The sequence below is a fragment of the Scyliorhinus torazame genome, chromosome 17 (genome assembly GCF_047496885.1).
Source record: "Scyliorhinus torazame isolate Kashiwa2021f chromosome 17, sScyTor2.1, whole genome shotgun sequence".
NCBI lineage: Eukaryota > Metazoa > Chordata > Chondrichthyes > Carcharhiniformes > Scyliorhinidae > Scyliorhinus > Scyliorhinus torazame.
This window is the reverse complement of record NC_092723.1, coordinates 25,200,179-25,223,732: the sequence shown is the minus strand read 5'-3', so window position 1 is coordinate 25,223,732 and position 23,554 is coordinate 25,200,179. Positions and strand designations below refer to the sequence as shown.

The 23,554-nt window shown below is 54.3% G+C and overlaps 1 protein-coding gene across 5 annotated transcripts in view; it reads left to right on the top strand.

Annotated features, from left to right (window-relative positions):
* The window catches only part of foxp4 (forkhead box P4), a 620,454-nt gene that overhangs the window by 121,999 nt on the left and 474,901 nt on the right, over nt 1-23,554 (top strand). For 4 of the 5 annotated variants that reach the window (XM_072480228.1, XM_072480226.1, XM_072480227.1 and 1 more), the window contains exon 2: nt 19,567-19,750. In XM_072480228.1, coding sequence (XP_072336329.1) covers nt 19,577-19,750 — 174 coding nt within the window. In that variant the 5' untranslated portion in view covers nt 19,567-19,576. Of the gene's footprint in view, nt 1-14,175; nt 14,406-19,566; nt 19,751-23,554 lie in introns of all 5 variants that reach the window. The other variant, XM_072480225.1, reaches the window with a different exon arrangement.

Here is a 23,554-nt window from a genome sequence, read left to right as displayed (position 1 = left end):
CTGAACCTGTGGAGAAGTGAAGCACAGGAGCTGGGACGTGAGAATAGAGTGGTTCTGGAGCCAATTTTTGATTGATCAGAGTTGTTGATTTGGGAATTTGCAGGGAGTGGGATGTTGTGGTAAGTATTGTTAAATGGAATCTGTAAAATCTGAAGCCTAGTTTAACAGCTTGACTTGAGCTTCAAATTTTTGAAATTTGACTAATATAAGGTTCCTACGGCACTGCTGCCTCACGGCCCCGAGGTCCCGGGTTCGATCCCGGCCCCGGGTCACTGTCCTTGTGGAGTTTGCACATTCTCCCCGTGTCTGAGTGAGTCTCATCCCCATAACCCAAAAAGATGTGGCTGGATGGATTAGCCACACTAAATTGCCCCTTAAATGGGAAAAAAAAAATTGTGTACTCTAAATTTATTTAACAAAATATATATATAAGCTTGCCTGTGAGTGGCAGTTAATGGTCAATCAGCTGTCACCATTTGTTTTGCAATTGCTGCTATTCACCAGGCAGAGGGCAGTTGAGTCATCAATGGGAAGTTGGCAGCAGCATAAAAGCAAAGTTCTTGCGCCCAGCAGTTGTGAAATGGAGTGGCATCTGGACTGAGTGGCTTAGTTGGGGGGCTGGGCAGAGCAGAGGGGCAGAGCAGCCGGGCAGAGGGGCAGAGCAGAGGGGCAGAGCAGAGGGGCAGAGGGGCAGAGCAGAGGGGCAGAGGGGCAGAGCAGCCGGACAGAGCAGAGGGGCAGAGCAGCCGGGCAGAGCAGCCGGGCAGAGCAGCCGGGCAGAGCAGAGGGGCAGAGCAGCTGGGCAGAACAGAGGGGCAGAGCAGAGGGGCAGAGCAGCCGGGCAGAGCAGCCGGGCAGAGCAGAGGGGCAGAGCAGAGGAGCAGAGCAGAGGGGCAGAGCAGCCGGGCAGAGCAGCCGGGCAGAGCAGAGGGGCAGAGCAGAGGGGCAGAGCAGAGGGGCAGAGCAGCCGGGCAGAGCAGCCGGGCAGAGCAGCCGGGCAGAGCAGAGGGGCAGAGCAGCCGGGAAGAGCAGCCGGACAGAGCAGAGGGGCAGAGCAGCCGGGCAGAGCAGCCGGGCAGAGCAGAGGGGCAGAGCAGCCGGGCAGAGCAGCCGGGCAGAGCAGCCGGGCAGAGCAGCCGGGAAGAGCAGCCGGACAGAGCAGAGGGGCAGAGCAGCCGGGCAGAGCAGCCGGGCAGAGCAGAGGGGCAGAGCAGAGGGGCAGAGCAGCCGGGCAGAGCAGCCGGGCAGAGCAGAGGGGCAGAGCAGCCGGGCAGAGCAGCCGGGCAGAGCAGAGGGGCAGAGCAGCCGGGCAGAGCAGCCGGGCAGAGCAGCCGGGCAGAGCAGCCGGGCAGAGCAGCCGGGCAGAGCAGAGGGGCAGAGCAGCCGGGCAGAGCAGCCGGGCCGAGCAGCCGGGCAGAGCAGCCGGGCAGAGCAGCCGGGCAGAGCAGCCGGGCAGAGCAGAGGGACAGAGCAGAGGGGCAGAGCAGCCGGGCAGAGCAGCCGGGCCGAGCAGCCGGGCAGAGCAGCCGGGCAGAGCAGCCGGGCAGAGCAGAGGGGCAGAGCAGCCGGGCAGAGCAGCCGGGCAGAGCAGAGGGGCAGAGCAGCCGGGCAGAGCAGAGGGGCAGAGCAGCCGGGCAGAGCAGCCGGGCAGAGCAGCCGGGCAGAGCAGCCGGACAGAGCAGCCGGGCAGAGCAGCCGGGCAGAGCAGAGGGGCAGAGCAGCCGGGCAGAGCAGCCGGGCAGAGCAGCCGGGCAGAGCAGCCGGACAGAGCAGCCGGGCAGAGCAGCCGGGCAGAGCAGCCGGGCAGAGCAGCCGGGCAGAGCAGCCGGGCAGAGCAGCCGGGCAGAGCAGCCGGGCAGAGCAGAGGGGCAGAGCAGAGGGGCAGAGCAGCCGGGCAGAGCAGCCGGGCAGAGCAGAGGGGCAGAGCAGAGGGGCAGAGCAGCCGGGCAGAGCAGCCGGGCAGAGCAGCCGGGCAGAGCAGCCGGGCAGAGCAGCCGGGCAGAGCAGCCGGACAGAGCAGAGGGGCAGAGCAGCCGGGCAGAGCAGCCGGGCAGAGCAGCCGGGCAGAGCAGCCGGGCAGAGCAGAGGGGCAGAGCAGCCGGGCAGAGCAGCCGGGCAGAGCAGCCGGGCAGAGCAGAGGGGCAGAGCAGCCGGGCCGAGCAGAGGGGCAGAGCAGCCGGGCCGAGCAGAGGGGCAGAGCAGCCGGGCAGAGCAGCCGGGCAGAGCAGAGGGGCAGAGCAGCCGGGCCGAGCAGCCGGGCAGAGCAGAGGGGCAGAGCAGCCGGGCAGAGCAGCCGGGCAGAGCAGCCGGGCAGAGCAGAGGGGCAGAGCAGAGGGGCAGAGCAGAGGGGCAGAGCAGCCGGGCAGAGCAGCCGGGCAGAGCAGCCGGACAGAGCAGAGGGGCAGAGCAGCCGGGCCGAGCAGCCGGGCAGAGCAGAGGGGCAGAGCAGCCGGGCAGAGCAGCCGGGCAGAGCAGCCGGGCAGAGCAGAGGGGCAGAGCAGAGGGGCAGAGCAGCCGGGCAGAGCAGAGGGGCAGAGCAGCCGGGCAGAGCAGCCGGGCAGAGCAGAGGGGCAGAGCAGCCGGGCAGAGCAGCCGGGCAGAGCAGCCGGGCAGAGCAGAGGGGCAGAGCAGCCGGGCAGAGCAGAGGGGCAGAGCAGCCGGGCAGAGCAGCCGGGCAGAGCAGAGGGGCAGAGCAGCCGGGCAGAGCAGAGGGGCAGAGCAGCCGGGCAGAGCAGAGGGGCAGAGCAGCCGGGCAGAGCAGCCGGGCAGAGCAGCCGGGCAGAGCAGAGGGGCAGAGCAGCCGGGCAGAGCAGCCGGGCAGAGCAGCCGGACAGAGCAGAGGGGCAGAGCAGCCGGGCAGAGCAGAGGGGCAGAGCAGCCGGGCCGAGCAGCGGGGCAGAGCAGCCGGACAGAGCAGCCGGGCAGAGCAGCCGGGCAGAGCAGAGGGGCAGAGCAGCCGGGCAGAGCAGCCGGGCAGAGCAGCCGGGCAGAGCAGAGGGGCAGAGCAGCCGGGCAGAGCAGCCGGGCAGAGCAGCCGGGCAGAGCAGAGGGGCAGAGCAGCCGGGCAGAGCAGCCGGACAGAGCAGCCGGGCAGAGCAGAGGGGCAGAGCAGCCGGGCAGAGCAGCCGGGCAGAGCAGCCGGGCAGAGCAGAGGGGCAGAGCACCCGGGCCGAGCAGAGGGGCAGAGCAGAGGGGCAGAGCAGCCGGGCAGAGCAGCCGGGCAGAGCAGAGGGGCAGAGCAGCCGGGCAGAGCAGCCGGGCAGAGCAGAGGGGCAGAGCAGCCGGGCAGAGCAGCCGGGCAGAGCAGCCGGGCAGAGCAGCCGGGCAGAGCAGAGGGGCAGAGCAGCCGGGCAGAGCAGCCGGGCAGAGCAGCCGGGCAGAGCAGAGGGGCAGAGCAGCCGGGCAGAGCAGCCGGGCAGAGCAGAGGGGCAGAGCAGCCGGGCAGAGCAGAGGGGCAGAGCAGCCGGGCAGAGCAGCCGGGCAGAGCAGCCGGGCAGAGCAGAGGGGCAGAGCAGCCAGACAGAGCAGCCGGGCAGAGCAGCCGGGCAGAGCAGAGGGGCAGAGCAGCCGGGCAGAGCAGCCGGGCAGAGCAGCCGGGCAGAGCAGCCGGGCAGAGCAGAGGGGCAGAGCAGCCGGGCAGAGCAGCCGGGCAGAGCAGCCGGGCAGAGCAGCCGGACAGAGCAGAGGGGCAGAGCAGCCGGGCAGAGCAGCCGGGCAGAGCAGCCGGGCAGAGCAGCCGGACAGAGCAGCCGGGCAGAGCAGCCGGGCAGAGCAGCCGGGCAGAGCAGCCGGGCAGAGCAGAGGGGCAGAGCACCCGGGCCGAGCAGAGGGGCAGAGCAGAGGGGCAGAGCAGAGGGGCAGAGCAGAGGGGCAGAGCAGAGGGGCAGAGCAGCCGGGCAGAGCAGCCGGACAGAGCAGCCGGACAGAGCAGAGGGGCAGAGCAGAGGGGCAGAGCAGCCGGGCAGAGCAGAGGGGCAGAGCAAAGGGGCAGAGCAGCCGGGCAGAGCAGCCGGGCAGAGCAGAGGGGCAGAGCAGAGGGGCAGAGCAGCCGGGCAGAGCAGCCGGGCAGAGCAGAGGGGCAGAGCAGCCGGGCAGAGCAGAGGGGCAGAGCAGAGGGGCAGAGCAGCCGGGCAGAGCAGCCGGGCAGAGCAGAGGGGCAGAGCAGCCGGGCAGAGCAGAGGGGCAGAGCAGAGGGGCAGAGCAGCCGGGCAGAGCAGAGGGGCAGAGCAGAGGGGCAGAGCAGCCGGGCAGAGCAGAGGGGCAGAGCAGCCGGGCGGAGCAGAGGGGCAGAGCAGCCGGGCAGAGCAGCCGGGCAGAGCAGAGGGGCAGAGCAGCCGGGCAGAGCAGCCGGGCAGAGCAGCCGGGCAGAGCAGAGGGGCAGAGCAGCCGGGCAGAGCAGAGGGGCAGAGCAGCTGGGCAGAGCAGAGGGGCAGAGCAGCCGGGCAGAGCAGCCGGACAGAGCAGAGGGGCAGAGCAGCCGGGCAGATCAGAGGGGCAGAGCAGCCGGGCAGAGCAGCCGGGCAGAGCAGCCGGGCAGAGCAGCCGGGCAGAGCAGCCGGGCAGAGCAGCCGGGCAGAGCAGCCGGGCAGAGCAGAGGGGCAGAGCAGCCGGACAGAGCAGAGGGGCAGAGCAGCCGGGCAGAGCAGCCGGGCAGAGCAGCCGGGCAGAGCAGCCGGGCAGAGCAGCCGGGCAGAGCAGCCGGGCAGATCAGAGGGGCAGAGCAGCCGGGCAGAGCAGAGGGGCAGAGCAGCCGGGCAGATCAGAGGGGCAGAGCAGCCGGGCAGAGCAGCCGGGCAGAGCAGCCGGGCAGAGCAGAGGGGCAGAGCAGCCGGGCAGAGCAGCCGGGCAGAGCAGCCGGGCAGAGCAGAGGGGCAGAGCAGCCGGGCAGAGCAGAGGGGCAGAGCAGCCGGGCAGAGCAGCCGGGCAGAGCAGCCGGGCAGAGCAGAGGGGCAGAGCAGCCGGGCAGAGCAGCCGGGCAGATCAGAGGGGCAGAGCAGCCGGGCAGAGCAGAGGGGCAGAGCAGCCGGGCAGATCAGAGGGGCAGAGCAGCCGGGCAGAGCAGCCGGGCAGAGCAGCCGGGCAGAGCAGAGGGGCAGAGCAGCCGGGCAGAGCAGCCGGGCAGAGCAGCCGGGCAGAGCAGAGGGGCAGAGCAGCCGGGCAGAGCAGAGGGGCAGAGCAGCCGGGCAGAGCAGCCGGGCAGAGCAGCCGGGCAGAGCAGAGGGGCCGAGCAGCCGGGCAGAGCAGCCGGGCAGAGCAGCCGGGCCGAGCAGCCGGGCAGAGCAGCCGGGCAGAGCAGCCGGGCAGAGCAGCCGGGCAGAGCAGCCGGGCAGAGCAGAGGGGCAGAGCAGCCGGGCAGAGCAGCCGGGCAGAGCAGCCGGGCAGAGCAGCCGGGCAGAGCAGCCGGGCAGAGCAGCCGGGCCGAGCAGCCGGGCAGAGCAGCCGGGCAGAGCAGCCGGGCAGAGCAGCCGGTCAGAGCAGCCGGGCAGAGCAGAGGGGCAGAGCAGCCGGGCAGAGCAGCCGGGCAGAGCAGCCGGACAGAGCAGCCGGGCAGAGCAGCCGGGCAGAGCAGCCGGGCAGAGCAGAGGGGCAGAGCAGCCGGGCAGAGCAGAGGGGCAGAGCAGCCGGGCAGAGCAGAGGGGCAGAGCAGCCGGGCAGAGCAGCCAGACAGAGCAGAGGGGCAGAGCAGAGGGGCAGAGCAGCCGGGCAGAGCAGAGGGGCAGAGCAGCCGGGCAGAGCAGCCGGACAGAGCAGCCGGGCAGAGCAGCCGGGCAGAGCAGAGGGGCAGAGCAGCCGGGCAGAGCAGAGGGGCAGAGCAGCCGGGCAGAGCAGCCAGACAGAGCAGAGGGGCAGAGCAGAGGGGCAGAGCAGCCGGGCAGAGCAGAGGGGCAGAGCAGCCGGGCAGAGCAGAGGGGCAGAGCAGCCGGGCAGAGCAGCCGGGCAGAGCAGCCGGGCAGAGCAGCCGGGCAGAGCTGCCGGGCAGAGCAGAGGGGCAGAGCGGCCGGGCAGAGCAGAGGGGCAGAGCAGAGGGGCAGAGCAGCCGGGCAGAGCTGCCGGGCAGAGCAGCCGGGCAGAGCAGCCGGGCAGAGCAGAGGGGCAGAGCGGCCGGGCAGAGCAGAGGGCAATGCACCTCCGACACACGGCAGTACCGCAAGAGTTGACGTTCATGTCTGAAAAGTGACGTCAGAACAAAGGGGGAGAGCTGACTCTAAGCTAGTGGATAAGTTGGTTTCTCCACCTTAAAGTTGCATTATGGTAAGGTTCTGGCTTTTTAAAAAAAAACTTATCTAATTTTCTCCTGGGTATAAAGTTACGGTAAGAGTCTTAACTAAATTATGGCCTGTAGCTCAGCCTTGTGTGCTGTGCCTCCTGCAGCATGTGGGAATTCAGAGACGCCTCCTACATGTGCAGGAGGTGCCGCCAGTTTTCCCAACTTGACCTCCAGGTTTCGTAGCTTGAGCAGGTCGAGTCGCTGAGGCGCTTCCGCGAGGCAGAGAGATATGTGGAGAGGACATTTTTAGACGGGGTCACCCCGCAGCTTTAGGAAGTGGACTAAGAGGGGGAATGGGTGAGCACCGGTCAGAAGAAGGGAGGCAGGCAGGTAGTCAGGAAAGCCCCATCATTCATGGACCATTTTTCTGTTCTGGAAAATGTTGAGAGTAATTGCTCTACTGGGTAGCGCAGCCAGAGCCAGGCTCGCGGCACTGTGGGTGGCTCAGCCGCACAAGAGGGAGGAGTAAGAATGGAAAAGCAATAGTGGTTGGAGACTCAATAGAGAGGGGTGCAGACGGGCATTGCTGCAGCCAAGGTCAAGGGTGTCACTGAACGGCTGCAGGGCATCCTGAAGTGGGAGGGTGAACAGTCAGCCTTTGTGGTTCACACTTGTACCGATGACATAGGTAGTAAGAGGGAATAGGTCCTGTAGCAAGCATTTAGGGAGCTCGGTAGCGGATTGAAAAGCAGGACTTCAAAGGTTGTGACCTTTGGATTGCTACCAGTGCCACGTACTAGTGAGTATAAGACTCGGAGAATAGGGCAGATGAATGCTTGGCTGAAAAGGGTGCCGGAGGGAGGGCTTTAGATTCCTGGATCAAAGAACAAAGAACAAAGAAATGTACAGCACAGGCTGTACCATCACTGGGTTAGCTTCTAGGGAAGGTGGGCCCTGTACAAACTGGGCTGCGGCTAAACTGAAATGGGACTAACATCCTTGCAGGGAGGTGTGCTGGTGCAGTTGGGGGGCTTTAAACTAATTTGGCAGAGGGATATGATATGGAGTGGCGGGAGAGGAGGTGGTGATGCACTGCCAAATATAGAAGAAAAAGCAAGTCAGTCAAGAAGGCAGAGCAAAGCCAGTCCTGTGAAGGCACAAGGGAATACGGCAAGGCTGGATGGCATTTATTTTAATGCAAGGAATCTGACAGGTAAGGCAGATGAGTTGAGGGTGTTGATTAAAACATGGAAATTTGATACTACTGCTATCACAGAGACATGGTTGAGGGAGGGACAGGACATATTCCAGAGTATATTCAGGCAACACAGGGCCATGCAAAAGAGGATATTGTGTTGCAATGTTGATCAAGGAGTCAATTACTGCAGTGAGGATGGAGGATATCTCAGCAGGCGCCACAAGTGAGGCCATGTGGGTAGAACCTGGAAACAAAAAGGGGTAATCACTGTGCTGGGAGTGTACTATAGCCTCCCAAACAACCAGGGAGAGAAAGAAGGGCAGATATGTAAGCAAATCTCAGAGAAATGTGAAAATAATAATAATAGGGGATTTTAACTTCCCCAATATTAATTGGGATAGTTAAAGTGTGAAAGGCTTAGAGGGGACGGAATTTTTGAAATGCATCCAGGAGAGCTTTTTATGTCAGTACGTAGAAAGGAGCGACAAGAGAAGGAGCAGTGCCTAGTTTTAGGGAATGAAGCCAGGCAATGGGAGAAGTTTCTGTGAAGGAGCATTTTGGTGATAGTTAGCATAACCCTATAGGATTTAAGGTAGTTATGGAAAAGGACAAAGATGGATCGGAAACAAAGGTTCTGAATTGGGGGAGGACCAGTTTTAATAGGATAGGACAGGATCTGTCCAAAATCAACCGGGAGGAGCTACTTGTAGGAAAATCTACATCAAACCAGAGGGATTGATTCAAAAGGAAATAGAGAGAGCACAGGGCCAACATATTCCCGTAAACGTGAGAGCACAGGGCCAACATGTTCCTGTAAACGTGAAGGGTGCAAGCAACAAATCCAGGGGAAAAAAGGGTGGCTTATACCGAGGGCTCAAAACAGCAGAAGCCCTACAAGAGTATGGAAAGAGTAGGGCCCTATCGGGACCAACATGGCAATCTGTGTGTGAAGCCGGAAGGCATAGGTGAGGTGTTAAATTAATACTATGCAGCTGTGTTCACTGTAGAGAACGACAATGTAGGTATAGTAATCAGAGGGGGGGGGATTGTGATGTACTTGAACAAATTAATATTGAGAGGGAGGTGGTATTTGCAGTTTTTCCTGTGCTTAAAAGTGGATAAGTTCCCAGATCCAGATGAGTTGTATCCCAGGCTGCTGAGGGAGGCAATGGAGGAGACTGCAGAGGCTCTGACAATAATTTTCAAATCTTCTCTGGTCACATGAGAGGTGCCAGAGGATTGGAGGACAATGAATGTGGCACCATTATTCAAGAGGGGTGCTAGGGATAAAGCAGAAAATTACAGGCAAGTGAGCCTAACCTCAGTGGAAGGGAAACTATTAGAAGAAATTCTGAGGGACAGAATGAATCTCCCCTTGGACAGGTAACTATTACTCAAGGATAGTCAGCATGACTTTGCCAAAGGGAGATCATGCCTTCCAAATTTGATTGAACTTTTCGAGGCGGTGACTAGGTGTGTGGATGACGGTGGTGCAGTTGTTATAGCGGACATGGACTTTTGTGAGGCTTTTGACACGTTCCCGCATGGGAAATTGGATCCCAAATTGGCTTTGTGACCATAAGCATGTGTCAAGTGGTGTTTCGCAGGGATTGGTGCTGGGTCCCTTGCATTTTGTAGTGTACATTAATGATCTAGATGTGAATACAGAAGAAATGATCAGTAAGTCCACAGATGAGACAAAAATTGGTGGTGTGGTAAATACTGAGCAGGAAAGCCTTAGATTACAGGATGGTACAGATGGGCTGTTTCGATGGACAGAACAATGGCAACCCTGAGAATTACTGGGGTCATGTATTTTGGGAGGACTAACAAGGCAGGGGAATTTACAATGAACTAGGGAGTACAGAAGATCAAAGGGACATTGGGGTGCATATCCACAGAAGAGGGCCGGACAGGTAGATAAGGTGGTTAAGAAGTCAAATGGGTTACTTGCCTTTATTAGCCGAGACATTGAATATAATAGCAGGGAGGCTATGCTGGAGCTGTATAAAATGATGGTTAAGCCCCAGCTGGAATACTGTGTAAGGTTCTGGTCACCACACTATCGAAAGGAAGTGATTGCACTGGAGACGGAGCAGAGGAGTTCACCAGGATGCTGCCTGGGCTGGAGTGTTTCAGCTAGGAAGAGAGACTGGATAGGTTGGGGTTGTTTACTTTGGAGCTAGGAAGGCTGAGGGGGGACACATGAGTGAGGTGTATAAAGTAATGAGGGGCAGAGGTAGGGTTGATAGGAAGGAATATTAACCTTTAGTGGAGCGGTCAATGCCCAGATTTAAGATAAGGGGCAAGAAGGTGAGATGGGATTTGAGAAGAACTCTTTGCATCCAGAGAGTGGTGGGAATCTGGAACTCGCTGTCTGAAAGGATGGCAGTGGCGATAACCCAACATTGAACAAGTATTCAGATGAGCACTTGAAACGCCACAGCAGAAAAGTTCTGAAATATAGGATTAGAGTGGATAGGTGCTTGATACACAGAACAGTCGCGATGGGCTGAAGGGCCTCTTTCGGTGCTGTCAAAACTCTATGACTCTAATTGCGTACACAAAACAGTGTGTTACACAGGGAGAGCTGTGTGTACTGAACAGTGTGTTACACAGGGAGAGCTGTGTGTACTGAACAGTGTGTTACACAGGGAGAGCTGTGTGTACTGAACAGTGTGTTATACTGGGAGGGTTTGTGTACTGAACAGTGTGTTACCCAGGGAGAGCTGTGTGTATTGAACAGTGTGTTACACAGGGAGAGCTGTGTGTACTGAACAGTGTGTTACACAGGGAGAGCTGTGTGTACTGAACAGTGTGTTACACAGGGAGAGCTGTGCGTACTGAACAGTGTGTTACACAGGGAGAGCAGTGTGTATTGAATAATGTGTTACACAGGAAGAGCTGTGTGTACTGAACAGTGTGTTACACAGGGAGAAGTTAGTGTGTTGAACAGTGTGTTACACAGGGAGAGCTGTGTGTACTGAACAGTGTGTTACACAGGGAGAGCTGTGTGTACTGAACAGTGTGTTACACAGGGAGAGCTGTGTGTACTTAACAGTGTGTTACACAGGGAGAGCTGTGCGTACTGAACAGTGTGTTACACAGGGAGAGCAGTGTGTATTGAATAATGTGTTACACAGGGAGAGCTGTGTGTACTGAACAGTGTGTTACACAGGGAGAGCTGTGTATTGAACAGTGTGTTACACAGGGAGAGCTGTGTGTATTGAACAGTGTGTTACACAGGGAGAGCTGTGGGTACTGAACAGTGTGTTACACAGGGAGAGCTGTGTGTACTGAACAGTGTGTTACACAGGGAGAGCTGTGTGTACTGAACAGTGTGTTACACAGGGAGAGCAGTGTGTATTGAATAATGTGTTACACAGGGAGAGCTGTGTGTATTGAACAGTGTGTTACACAGGGAGAGCTGTGTGTACTGAACAGCGTGTTACACAGGGAGAGCTGTGTGTACTGAACAGTGTGTTACACAGGGAGAGCTGTGCGTACTGAACAGTGTGTTACACAGGGAGAGCAGTGTGTATTGAATAATGTGTTACACAGGGAGAGCTGTGTGTACTGAACAGTGTGTTACACAGGGAGAGCTGTGTGTATTGAACAGTGTGTTACACAGGGAGAGCTTTGTGTACTGAACAGTGTGTTACACAGGGAGAGCTGTGTGTACAGAACAGTGTGTTACACAGGGAGAGCTGTGCGTACTGAACAGTGTGTTACACTGGGAGAGCAGTGTGTATTGAATAATGTGTTACACAGGGAGAGCTGTGTGTACTGAACAGTGTGTTACACAGGGAGAAGTTAGTGTGTTGAACAGTGTGTTACACAGAGAGAGCTGTGTGTACCAGTGTATTACACATGGAGAGCTGTGTGTACAAAACAGTGTTACACAGGGAGAGCTGTGTGTACTGATGAGTGTGTTACACTGGGAGAGCTGTGTGTACTGATGAGTGTGTTACACTGGGAGAGTTGTGTGTACTGAACAGTGTGTTACACAGAGAGAGCTGTGTGTACCAGTGTATTACACATGGAGAGCTGTGTGTACAAAACAGTGTTACACAGGGAGAGCTGTGTGTACTGATGAGTGTGTTACACTGGGAGAGCTGTGTGAACTGAACAGTGTGTTACACAGGGAGAGCTGTGTGTACTGAAAGTGTGTTACACAGGGAGAGCTGTGTGTACTGATGAGTGTGTTACACAGGGAGAGCTGTGTGTACTGAACACTGTGTTACACAGGGCGAGCTGTGTGTACTGAACAGTGTGTTACCCAGGGAGAGCTGTGTGTACTGAACAGTGTGTTACACCGGGGGAGCTGTGTGTACTGAACAGTGTGTTACACAGGGGGAGCTGTGTGTACTGAACAGTGTGTTACACTGGGAGAGTTGTGTGAACTGAACAGTGTGTTACACAGGGAGAGCTGTGTGTACTGAACAGTGTGTTACACTGGGAGAGCTGTGTGTATTGAACAGTGTGTTACACAGGGAGAGCTGTGTGTATTGAACAGTGTGTTACACAGGGAATGCTGTGCGTACTGAACAGTGTGTTACACAGGGAGAGCTGTGTGTACTGATGAGTGTGTTACACTGGGAGAGCTGTGTGTATTGAACAGTGTGTTACACAGGGAATGCTATGCGTACTGAACAGTGTGTTACACAAGGAGAGTGTACTGAACAATGTGTTACACAGGGAGAGCAGCTGTGTACTGAACAGTGTGTTACGCAGGGAGAGCTGTGTGTACTGAACAGTGTGTAACACAGGGAGAGCTGTGTGTACTGAACAGTGTGTTACACAGGGAGAGTTGTGTGTACTGAACAGTGTGTTACACAGGGAGCGCTGTGAGTACTGAGCAGTGTGTTACACAGGGAGAGTTGTGTGTACTGATGAGTGTGTTACACAGGGAGAGCTGTGTGTACTGAACAGTGTGTTACACAGGGAGAGCAGCTGTGTACTGAACAGTGTGTTACACAGGGAGAGCTGTGTATACTGAACAGTGTGTTACACAGGGAGAGCTGTGTGTACTGATCAATGTGCTTCACAAGGAGGGATGTGTGTTCTGAACAGTGTGTGTAAGTAATGAGATATGATTTCCAAATTTAAGATGATTTGCAAAGGAGCTGGAGTGGAGATGAAGAAGCATTTTCTATGCAATGTGTTGTAACCTGGTAAATCTGAAATTGTGGTTGAATCTGGTCCAATTGTCACTCAAAAGAGAAATGAGTAAACTCTTAGCAGTCAAAAAGGGAGCTTGGGTGTGGTATTAATGGCATTGCTGTTTTAAGACATTGACACCATCAGCTGAATGACCTCCACCACGTTAGACCATTATTTTATTCTATCTTTGATGATGAATGTGGCATTCTGGGTGTGGAGTATTTAGAGGGAGGAGTTCACATCATTCATACGAACATACCCCTCAGGACTTTATCTGTTTCAGTCAAGTCGCCTCTTACTCTTCTAAGCTCCAACAGATACAAGCCCAGCCTGCCCAACCTTTCCTCAATAATCAACCCACCCATTCCTGGTATTAGACTGGCAAATCTTCTCGAAACTGCTTCCAATGGATTTACAGCTTTTCTTAAATAAGGAAACCAATATTGTAAACAATATTCCAGATGTGGTCTCACCAATACCCTGCATAACTGAAGCCTACTTTTGTATTCAAGTCTCTCACAATGAACAATAACATTCGATTAGCTTTCCTAGTTACTTGCTGTACCTGTATGCTAACCTTTATGATTCATGCACTTGGACACCCAGATTCCTCTGCAGCTCTGCAAACTATCACCATTTAGATGGGGCGGCACAGTAGCAAAGTGGTTAGCACTGTTGCTTCACAGCGCCAGATACCCGGGTTCGATTCCCGGCTTGGGTCACTGTCAGTGCGGAGTCTGAACGTTCTCCTCGTGTCGGTGTGAGTTTCCTCCGGGTGCTCCGGTTTCCTCCCACAAGTCCCGAAAGACGTGCATGTTGGGTGAATTGGCCATTCTGAATTCTCCCTCGGTGTACCCGAACAGGCGGCGGAGTGTGGCGACTAGGGGATTTTCACAGTAATTTCATTGCCGTGTTAATGTAAGCCGGTTTGCGACACTAATAAAGATTATTATGATCATTGTAAGCTTCTCTTTGTTCTTCCTGCCAAAATGGGCAATTTCACATTTTCCCACATTGTACTCCATTTACCAGATCTTTGCCCACTCACTTAACCTATCCATATCCTTTTGTAGCCTCCGTATGTCTTCTTCACAACTTACTCTCCCACCTTTCTTTATAGCATCAGTGAATTTAGCAACCTTCCCATTGGCCTCCTCATGCTTGTCGTTTGTATAAATGGTGAAAAGTTGAGGTCCTAGCACTGACCCCTGTGACACAACACTCATCACATCATGCCACCCAGAAAATGACCCATTCAGTCTACATGAGTTAGGAAATCTTCTATCATCAAACATCCAGGACTATATCCCGCTCAGGTTGTGAGCCCTCCTCCCAAAGGCAAGTCAAGGAGCTGACAATGCCACACTGCTGACTGCCGGTCAGCAATGATCTTACTGTGCCACTTCCAATCACAGTTCCTCAATGAAGCCTTTTTATTATAATGATCCCTGTACCCAGAAGCAGTATAGTTAGGAAAACTTGTCATTTACTTAGAATATCTTTGGAATCTGTAGTTATTGGTAAGAATGTTTGGAAAGGACTTTTCAGAGTTTGCACCAATTGAAAAGGCATCATTTGTACCTTTCTTGGACAATATGAAATACAGGTCCCTGTGACCTGGCAGCCCTTGACCTGGAAGCAGTACCAACAGGGAGGAAGTTAAGATATGGACGCCATACAGCCAGGGATAAAGGAGAACTGCAGACTCAATGGAGAGCTACAGACACAGGAGCTGGAGCGTGAACCAATCGGCACACAGATGCAGAAACAAAGAGAAAGCTGAGACAGAAAAGAGAATTCTTGTGAGGAGAAGATGCACATCGTTCTCAGAAAGAGGTCAGTTTTTCTGTTTGATGAAAAGGAGACAGGAGCTCTTGGAGATACTGTGCGTGCTGGCTAAAAAGGTCTAAAACCTGAATGGCTGTGTGAATAGCTCAGAGGCACTAAGAGCTGGCTGTTTTCCCAGAAGTAGCCAAACCATGAACCTGTGTATTATTGGTTGGTTGAATAGGAACTCTAGAAGTCTACCACATCCGGACTGCCATGACCTGGGGAGGAGGGTTTGGTAAAAGTGTGCCTTGATAGTATTCGTACCTACAAAACCCTAAAGGTGAAAGCTGTTTTCAGATCAGACTCCTGGGGCTGGATTCTCCTTTTCAGGGACTATGTCCCCACGCCATCTTGAAAACTGTGGCTTTTATGCCAGAAAAACTGGCGCCAAAAGGCCACACATTCACAGCCCTTCATGGGGCTATCAGGGAGCCATTGTGAAGCTCTCAGCTCCAGCTGCCGATACGGCCCCCTGCACTTCCGGGTCAGAGACCGCGCAAGGGCACAGCAGCAGCCTCCAGCGCCATGCCGTGCTCCATGGGACCGCGGAAATAGTGACCCCGATCGGCCACGCGCCCGACCCGGATCACCCGCTCAAAAATACCCGGGTCCCGTATGAGGCCCCCCCCCCATCCCCCCCGCCCCCCACCCCCCGCCATCCGATCGGCCCGCCCCCAGCCTCGCGAGTTTCCCGAACGGTTGGGACCATGTTAGAAATACGCCGTTGGGACTTCGGCCGACCGGGGGTGGAGAATGGCGGGGCAAACCTCCAGCAATGGCCGCAGGTGGGGGATATGCGGCGTACTTCCCGGGTACGCCGCTTTTTGGGTGCCGAAGAATGGAGGAACCGGCGCCAGTCCTGATTTCATGCGTGGAAATGGATCCTCCCCCCCGGCGCCGGACACGATTTAGGCATCGGGGTGCGGAGAATCCAGGCCTTGGTCTAACCTGTGTGAATAAAGAGCAACATAATAGCAACTTTGTAGCTATGTAACATGGGTGCTTGTGGATGTGGAAGATGCATTTTTGTGCATCGGTTATTTCAAGTGAAACGTAACTTTTTATTTGAAGTTATTTGCCTGTTAATTCTTGGGACTTTGTCTTGGTTCTGATTTGTGTGAAAGTAAAAGTTACAAAAAGTGAAACCTTTTGTTAATTTCTTCTCTTGGGGGTCATTCATTGGTTCTTTTTGGTTTTCCCGTGGGGATAGCAACATTGTTTTGATGTTGATGTGGTGCATGGGATTTTTGAAATCCTGGCATTTTCAGTTTCGAAAGGGAAAAATAATCTTCAATTTTGTTCCGATGTTTACGTCACAACATCATTGATGCAACAAAAAAAATCATCAGGGACGCGTAACTTTAAAATGCAGATTATTTCTGACTTCTGTAATATGGGTTTGAAGGATTGCAGCTTCAGATGCATGGGTTCAAGAAAAAAAGACAAAAGAATCTGCATTTCTATAGCATCGGTCACAAACCTCAGCACTTGGTAAAGCACTTTGCCAATACTACTGGCCAACGAAGCACTGCGGAAGCGCAGTCACTGTTTTAGTGTCAGTAATATGACTGACAGCATATGCACAGAAAGCATCCACAAACAGCAAAGAGATGAGTGGCCAGATTATCTATTTCAATGTTGTTAGTTGAGGAATAAATATCGGCCAGGATACCGTGGAGGATTCCCCTGAATGATGAATGTGGCCTGACAGAAGATGTATTAGTTGGAATCTAAAGATAGTGCAAGAGGTCACACGAGTTTCATAGAATTTACAGTGCAGAAGGAGGCCATTCGGCCCATCGAGTCTGCACCGGCTCTTGGAAAGAGCACCCTACCCAAGGTCAACACCTCCGCCCTATCCCCATAACCCAGTAACCCCACCCAACACGAAGGGCAATTTTGGACACTAAGGGCCAATCCACCTAACCCGCACATCTTTGGACTGTGGGAGGAAACCGGAGCACCCGGAGGAAACCCACGCACACACGGGGAGGATGTGCAGACTCCACACAGACAGTGACCCAAGCCGGAATCGAACCTGGGACCCTGGAGCTGTGAAGCAATTGTGCTATCCACAAGGCTACCGTGCTGCCCAAAGTTGTTAACAAAGGTTAAGAGGTTGTTCGTCAGAGAGGTTACAAAGTCAGGAAAGGAGGGCCATTCAGCCCAACCCGGCCATACTGGCACTTGCCCTTCACATCAGCAGGAAACCTAACTCTGGCAGCTGGAGGTATGTTTGAACTTAAATACAAGACAAGTGGTGTGAAAGCCTCCCGACGTGGTTAGCCGTAACAGCAAACTGCCTGGTGAAATTGGCAGTGTTTACACCAAAGTCGTGGCAGGAACATGGCGGAACGACTGCACTCACACAGTTTAATCAGAATGTTGGGCGTTACCACAATCCACTCAGTCTGTGGTCTGTGCAAGTTATCAGAGTTTCTGAAGCAGGAAGGAGCAAAACACAGGTGCTGAACACTTTACTGATTAATATCCAGGGAGTTGTGACTAATGTGAACATTGGGTGAGAATAGGAACAAGAATCAGAGCTGGAACATTAATGCCCAGAAGAGTTTGCGCTATCTTTAAAGGAGGGGCACAAACGGGAACAAAGGAAAAACAAAGAGGGAAGGGGTAACACCTGATTCATACCTGAGGGAGGGGACAACTCCTGATTCCTACCTGAGGGAGGGGACAACTCCTGATTCCTACCTGAGGGAGGGGACAACTCCTGACTCTTATCCAAGGGAAGCAGCGACTACTAACTCTTACCTGAGATAAGGGTCGACTCCTGACTCGTAACCGAGGTCATATTCAGACTGAATAACTAATAGGGTCCTGCCTTAGTCAGCACTGGGGCTTCCAACCCTGCCTAGACATATTCCTGGAGGTTTCATCAAATGACCACTGGCATCCTTCCGCACCTGTGCTATTTGTCATCGAATGCCTGCCTCACTTGACAATCCTCATTTGCAGGTTGGGAGTTAGTGTTCGGCTCAATCCTGGAATGGTGGTGTTTACTAGGAGCACAAACGGGAAAATTACCAGTTCAGCATACATGGCCCTCAGGAACGTCCCTGGTTAGCAGTCAGAAAGCTTACCTTTCCACCTTGGCCTGCTCTGTTGTTATTATGGACTGTAAAAAGGGGCACCAATATCGGCTGTCTGCAAACATAGCTGTAATTGCAATGCTTGGACTTCCTAAAGACTTGGAAAAGTTTCCAACATCTCAGAGATTTCTTTCATTATAATGGGGACATTGCTGATCGTAAAAGCGAAACAGAAACTGCTTTCATTAAACTTTAATACAATTCTTTGCCGCCATCCCTCTGAATGCTTGCCTTCTTTGGACGGGGCATCAAGTATAAAAATTGGCCAAGTCATGCTACAGTTGTGTAGAACGTTGGAAGGCAACACTTGGAATATTGCGGGCAGCAGGGTAGCACAAGTGGATAGCACTATAACTTCAAAGCGCCAGGGTCCCAGGTTTGATACCCCACTGGGTCACTGTCTGTGTGGAGTCTGCACGTTCTCCCCGTGTGTGCGTGGGTTTCCTCCGGGTGCTCCGGTTTCCTCCCACAGTCCAAAGACGTGCAGGTTAGGTGGATTGGCCGTGATAAATTGCCCTTAGTGACCAAAAAGGTTAGGAGGGGATATTGGGTTATGAGGATAGGGTGGAAAAGAGGGCTTAAGTGGGTCGGTGCAGACTTGATGGGCCGAATGGCCTCCTTCTGCACTGTACTATGTTCTATTGTGCACAATTCTGGTCACCACACTACCAGAAGGATGTAGAGGCTTTGGAGAGGTTGCGGAGGAGTTTTGACCATGATGTTGCCTGGTCTGGAGGGTGTTAGCTATGTGGAGAGGCTGGATGGACTTGGACTGTTTTCATTAGAAAGACGGAGGTTGAGGGGTGATTATGAGGGGCATGGATGGAGTGGATGGGCAGGCACTCTTTCCCAGGGTGGAGGGGTCAGTCACCAGGGGGCATACGTTTAAGGTCCATGGGCAAAGTTTAGAGGAGATGTGCAAAGCAGGTTTATTACGCAGAGGGTGGTGAGTGCCTGGAACGTGTTGCCAGGGGAGGTTGTGGAAGCAGATACATTAACGGCATTCAAAAGGCATCTTGACAAACACTTGGGTAGGATGGGTATAGAGGGATACGGCACAAGGACCTGCTGAGGGTTTTTGCAAAGGTTGATATCATGACTGGTACAGGCTTGGAGGGCCGAAGGACGTGTTCCTGGGCTGTATTGTTCTTAGTTCTTTGTTCTGAAGGTTTTGATCCATGCGATTTCTGTTAATTCAAAGTCCGATGCAAACCTCTCTGCACCACCCCCATATCTCGTGCTATCCGCCATGTGTAACGTCAAGACAGTCAGTGCGGTCAGTCTAAGGGAGGACACCAAATCTGATTCTAGCCTTGCCTTTGCAGCCGGGTGTCATTGAGCAGCTGTCAGGTTTCAGAATCCTGCCTTGGCCACTAATGGCCAGGTTGATCACATCATCGTCAACTGCTGTACCGGTGGTGACCAGTTGAGGCAAACATTTCTGAAATGGAACCTGGGGCCTGGGTCTGTTTGGTTCAATGCAACATATCTAGGCCTTAGAGGGCGGGGGGGGGGGATGTAGAGAAACTAGAGAAGTGGGGATTGTTCTCCTTACAACAGGGAAAGTTGAGGGGAGGGTGAATAGAGGTGATCAAAATAATCAATCGAGTAAGTAGGAATAAAATGTTTCTTGTGGCTGGATGGTTAATAACCGCTGGCCTTGCCAACACCCACTTCCCATGAATGAAGACAAAAAAAGAAAGGCTGATAACGAGAGGACACCAATTTTAAGGTGGTTGGCAAAAGAGCCAGAGGTGCGTTGATGAAAATGTTTTGAGGCAGCCAGTTTCTGTGATCTGGAAGGCTTTTCAAAATGGAACTGGATAAATATTTGAAGGGGTGGGCATGGCTGTGGGACAACAGCAGGGGGAGTGGGATTAATTTGTTCGTTCAAAAAACTGTCACAAACATGATGGCCTGAATGGCCTCCTTCCGTGCTACACCATTCTATGATTCAACGAGCCGGAGGTTTTGAGCTTGTGGACAGAGGCCAGCCTGTTACTGAGCTGCAGGCGAGGAGATCAATAATCGTTTCTCTTTTTCAATCATCCCCTCTTCAGGTTTTAAGCCATGATGGTGGAATCTGCATCAGAGGCAATACGAAGCACTTCAGCCAATCAAAATGGAGTTAGTAGTCTAAGCAGCCAATCAGATGGTGGAGGGCGAGAAGGTGGTTCGATTGGGGATGCAAATGGAGAAGTGAGTCCTGTGGATCTGTTGCATCTGCAACAACAGCAGGTTCAGGTAGGCTCTTGATGTTTTTTGTCATTAATCTATGTGTTCTTGTGTATTGTGTATTGAGTATTGTGTTCAGTTTTGGTCTCCTTACTTGAGAAAGGACGTACTGGCATTGGAGGATGTGCAGAGGAGATTCACTGGGTTAATCCCAGAGTTGAAGGGGTTGGATTACGACGAGAGGTTGAGTAGACTGGGACTGTACTCGTTGGAATTTAGAACGATGAGGGGGGATCTTACAGAAACATATAAAATTATGAAGGGAATAGATAGGACAGATGCGGGCAGGTTGTTTCCACTGGCGGGTGAAAGCAGAACTAGGGGGCATAGCCTCAAAGTAAGGGGAAGTGGATTTAGGACTGAGTTTAGGAGGAACTTCTTCACCCAAAGGGTTGTGAATCTATGGAATTCCTTGCCCAGTGAAGCAGTAGAGGCTCCTTCATTCAATGTTTTTAAGATAAAGATAGATAGTTTTTTGAAGAATAAAGGCATTAAGGGTTATGGTGTTCGGGCCGGAAAGTGGAGCTTGAGTCCACAAAGGATCAGCCATGATCTCATTGAATGGCGGAGCAGGCTCGAGGGGCCAGATGGCCTACTCCTGTTCCTAGTTCTTATGTTCTTATGTTATGCAGCAAAGTAATGGAACATGCTGATTAGAAAGACGACCTAACCTCGCAAGGTTGGACATATCCGCTTTGGAGGGACTAACCCAGTCTGAACCTTGAGCCACTCCTTGCTCAATGAGTTGTTACCAAGGTGTCTAATGCCTGGACATTGACAGGCCACCTTGGCAGGGCAGCCCAGGGTCGTATGGGATTGAAAATGCCGAAATAATTGCTCAGGCATGTCAGAAATGCTTCTTCCCTCCTCCATTTTGCTCTTACTTCTCGTCTTTCAGTCAAACTGGATTGAATTCAGGAAGAATTCACCATGGTGTTCTCTGTCCATTGTGATTGGCTGACAAGTGGTGTGGTTGTGGTTGTGTTTATTTGATGCTCAGGTCCGTACCTCCCAGAAAGAGCCCAAAATTATTGTAGACAGTCCTCCTGAACAACAGACAGCGGAGACATTCTCTCCGTCAGTCAGGCCTGAACTGAAACCCAGCCCCTTGTAGTTTAGGATCAATATGCTGATCCACTAAACAAGTTTCTTCAAACGTGTGTGAATTCAAATGAGTCAGGGCACCCTAACACAAAAGCTGATGGAGAGACGGCGGCACGGTGGTTAGAACTGCTGCCTCACAGCTCCAGGGACCCGGGTTCAATTCCAGCCTCAGGTGACTGTGTGGAGTCTGCACGTTCTCCCCGTGTCTGCGTGGGTTTCCGCCGGGTGCTCCGGTTTCCATCCATAGTCCAAATATCTGCAGTTTAGGTGGATTGGCCAAGCTACATTGCCCCTTAGTGTCCGAAAGATTAGGTAGTGTTACTGGGTTACGGGGATCGGGTGGAGGTGTGGTCTTAAGTGGGGTGCCCTTTCTAAGGGCTGGTGCAGACTCGATGGGCTGAATGGCCTCCTTCTACACTGTAAATTCTATGAAATTCTAAAGAATAAAGGGATTAAGGGTTATGGTGTTCGGGCCGGAGAGTGGAGCTGAGTCCACAAAGATCAGCCATGATCTCATTAAATGGCGGAGCAGGCTCGTGGGGCCAGATGGCCTACTCCTGTTCCTAGTTCTTATGTTCTTATGAAATCTGTGAAATATGGCCCTATCTCTGTAACCTCCTTCAATCCCACAACTCTCCTAGATATCTGCGCTCCTCCAATTCTGGCCTCTCGTGCATTCCCAATTGCAATTGGTGGACATGCCTTCTGCTCCCTGGGCCCCAAGTTCTGAAATTTCTTTCCTCGACCACTCCCCCTCACACCCTCGCTTTCCTCGTTTAAAACACTTCTTAAAACCTTCCTCTTTGACCAAGTTTTGGATTGTCTGACCTAATGGGCGGGATTCTCCTTTCCGGGGACTAAGACCCCACGCCGGCGGGAAAACCGGCACGAACCATTCCGGCGTCACCTGCCCCTGAAAGTGCGGAATTCTCCGCACTTTCAGGGGCTAGGTGGACCCGGAGGGGTTGGCACCGTGCCAGTCGGCGCCGAAGGGACTGCGCGAGTTCGCGCATGTGCCAAAGGCCGGCCATGGCAGAACCCTACAGGGGCTGGCGCGGAGGGAAGAAGTGCCCCCATGGCCGAGGCCCCCCCCCCGCAGATCGGTGGGCCCCGATTGCAGGCCAGGCCACCGTGGTCCGTCCCCCCCCCCCCGGGATCAGATCCCCCCGCGCCCCCCCCCGAGGACCGCCCCAGCCAACGTACCTGCCAGGTCCCGCCGTGTGGGACCATGTCCAATTCACGCCAATGGGACTGGCCAAAAATGGGCGGCCGCTCGGCCCATTGGAGCCCGGATAATTGCTGGGGGGGGGCGCTGCCAATGGCTCCCGACTGGCGTGGTGGGAATCCCGTCCCACCCGAAAAACGGGACCAGAGAATATGTCAGCCGGCATCGGGGCAGGATTCGCGCCGCTCCGCGGGGATTCTCCTTGGCGCGGCGCCAACCCCTCTGAGTCCACCTAGCTCCCGGAAGTGCGAAGAATTCCGCACTTTCAGGGGCTAATGACACTGGAGTGGTTCACACTGGTTTTCCCGCCGGCGTGGGGACTTAGTCCCCGGAAAGCAGAATCCCGCCCATTAGGTTCCATGTTATACTTTGGTTCATAATGCTCCTGTGACAAAACTTAGGACATTTTGTTATGTTTAAGGTGTTACATAAATATAAGTTATTGTTGTTGGTTATCACCCACCACTTTCCTGAAGACACACCTTGGTGGTGTCTGAATTAAAGGCAACGTAGTACCTGTATAGTCTATAAATGCAGATATTATATGGTCTTATGTGTGACGCATAATGATAGTTCCTTTCATTCTGCCTGTACTTTGTCTAAAAAATGTTCCATCTCTCATCCCTTGCCTTTCCTGCTGTCAGGATCTTGCATCCTCTCAGAACTGAGTCTGATTGATCTTAATCTTGGATTTCATCCAGTGAAATTTGCTGAAGTTTAGATTTCACCTGAAGCCGATTCCTACACTTCCTCTTATTTACCTTGAACTCGAGCCAGAGGCAAACCTTTTGAGTCGAGCTCACAAATCTGGTCCAACGAGTCCGAACGAGTCGAAGACAGACTGGGACTATTCGTTCGCCGTTCCAAGTCTGTCCTGCAGGCTATGATACAGGGATGAAGGCATCTGTAGGAGCACTGAAGGGACATCCTTTAAAGTCTCTTCAGCTAGCCGTAAGCCATTAGCAGAAGTCCATCCCTTCCCAAGTGCGAAGGTACGTCACCTGGGAAACTGTGAGCATTTGTTGTAATAGATGAGGTGCCAATTGCAAGCTGCTGTCGAATATCTCATCAGGTTGGCTCACCTGGTCATGGAGCACACCAACAGCCCAGAGAATTTGTACCGGCAAAAAGACAGGACGCGGGTTTCTCTCGGCCCAGGGTTGGGCTGGAGAATCGCCGCGACCGTCGTGAATTGCGCCACGCCGTCCCGACGCGATTCTTCACAGAGCGGAGAATCGGTGCCATCGGCGCCGGCGTGGCCGGCACGGCGCCGGTCAGGGGCTGCTCTACGCAGCCCCCCCCCCGCTGATTCTCGACCCGGGATGGGCCGAGTGGCCGTAGCAAAAAACCCGAGTCCAGCCAGCGCCGTTATAACATGCTCTCAGCCGGCGGGACCTTGGCGTGGAAAGATCCGGGGGCGGCCTATGGGGGGGTGGGGGGGGCAGGAGGAGGGGGGGGGTGACCCTGGGGGGGCCTCCGTTGTG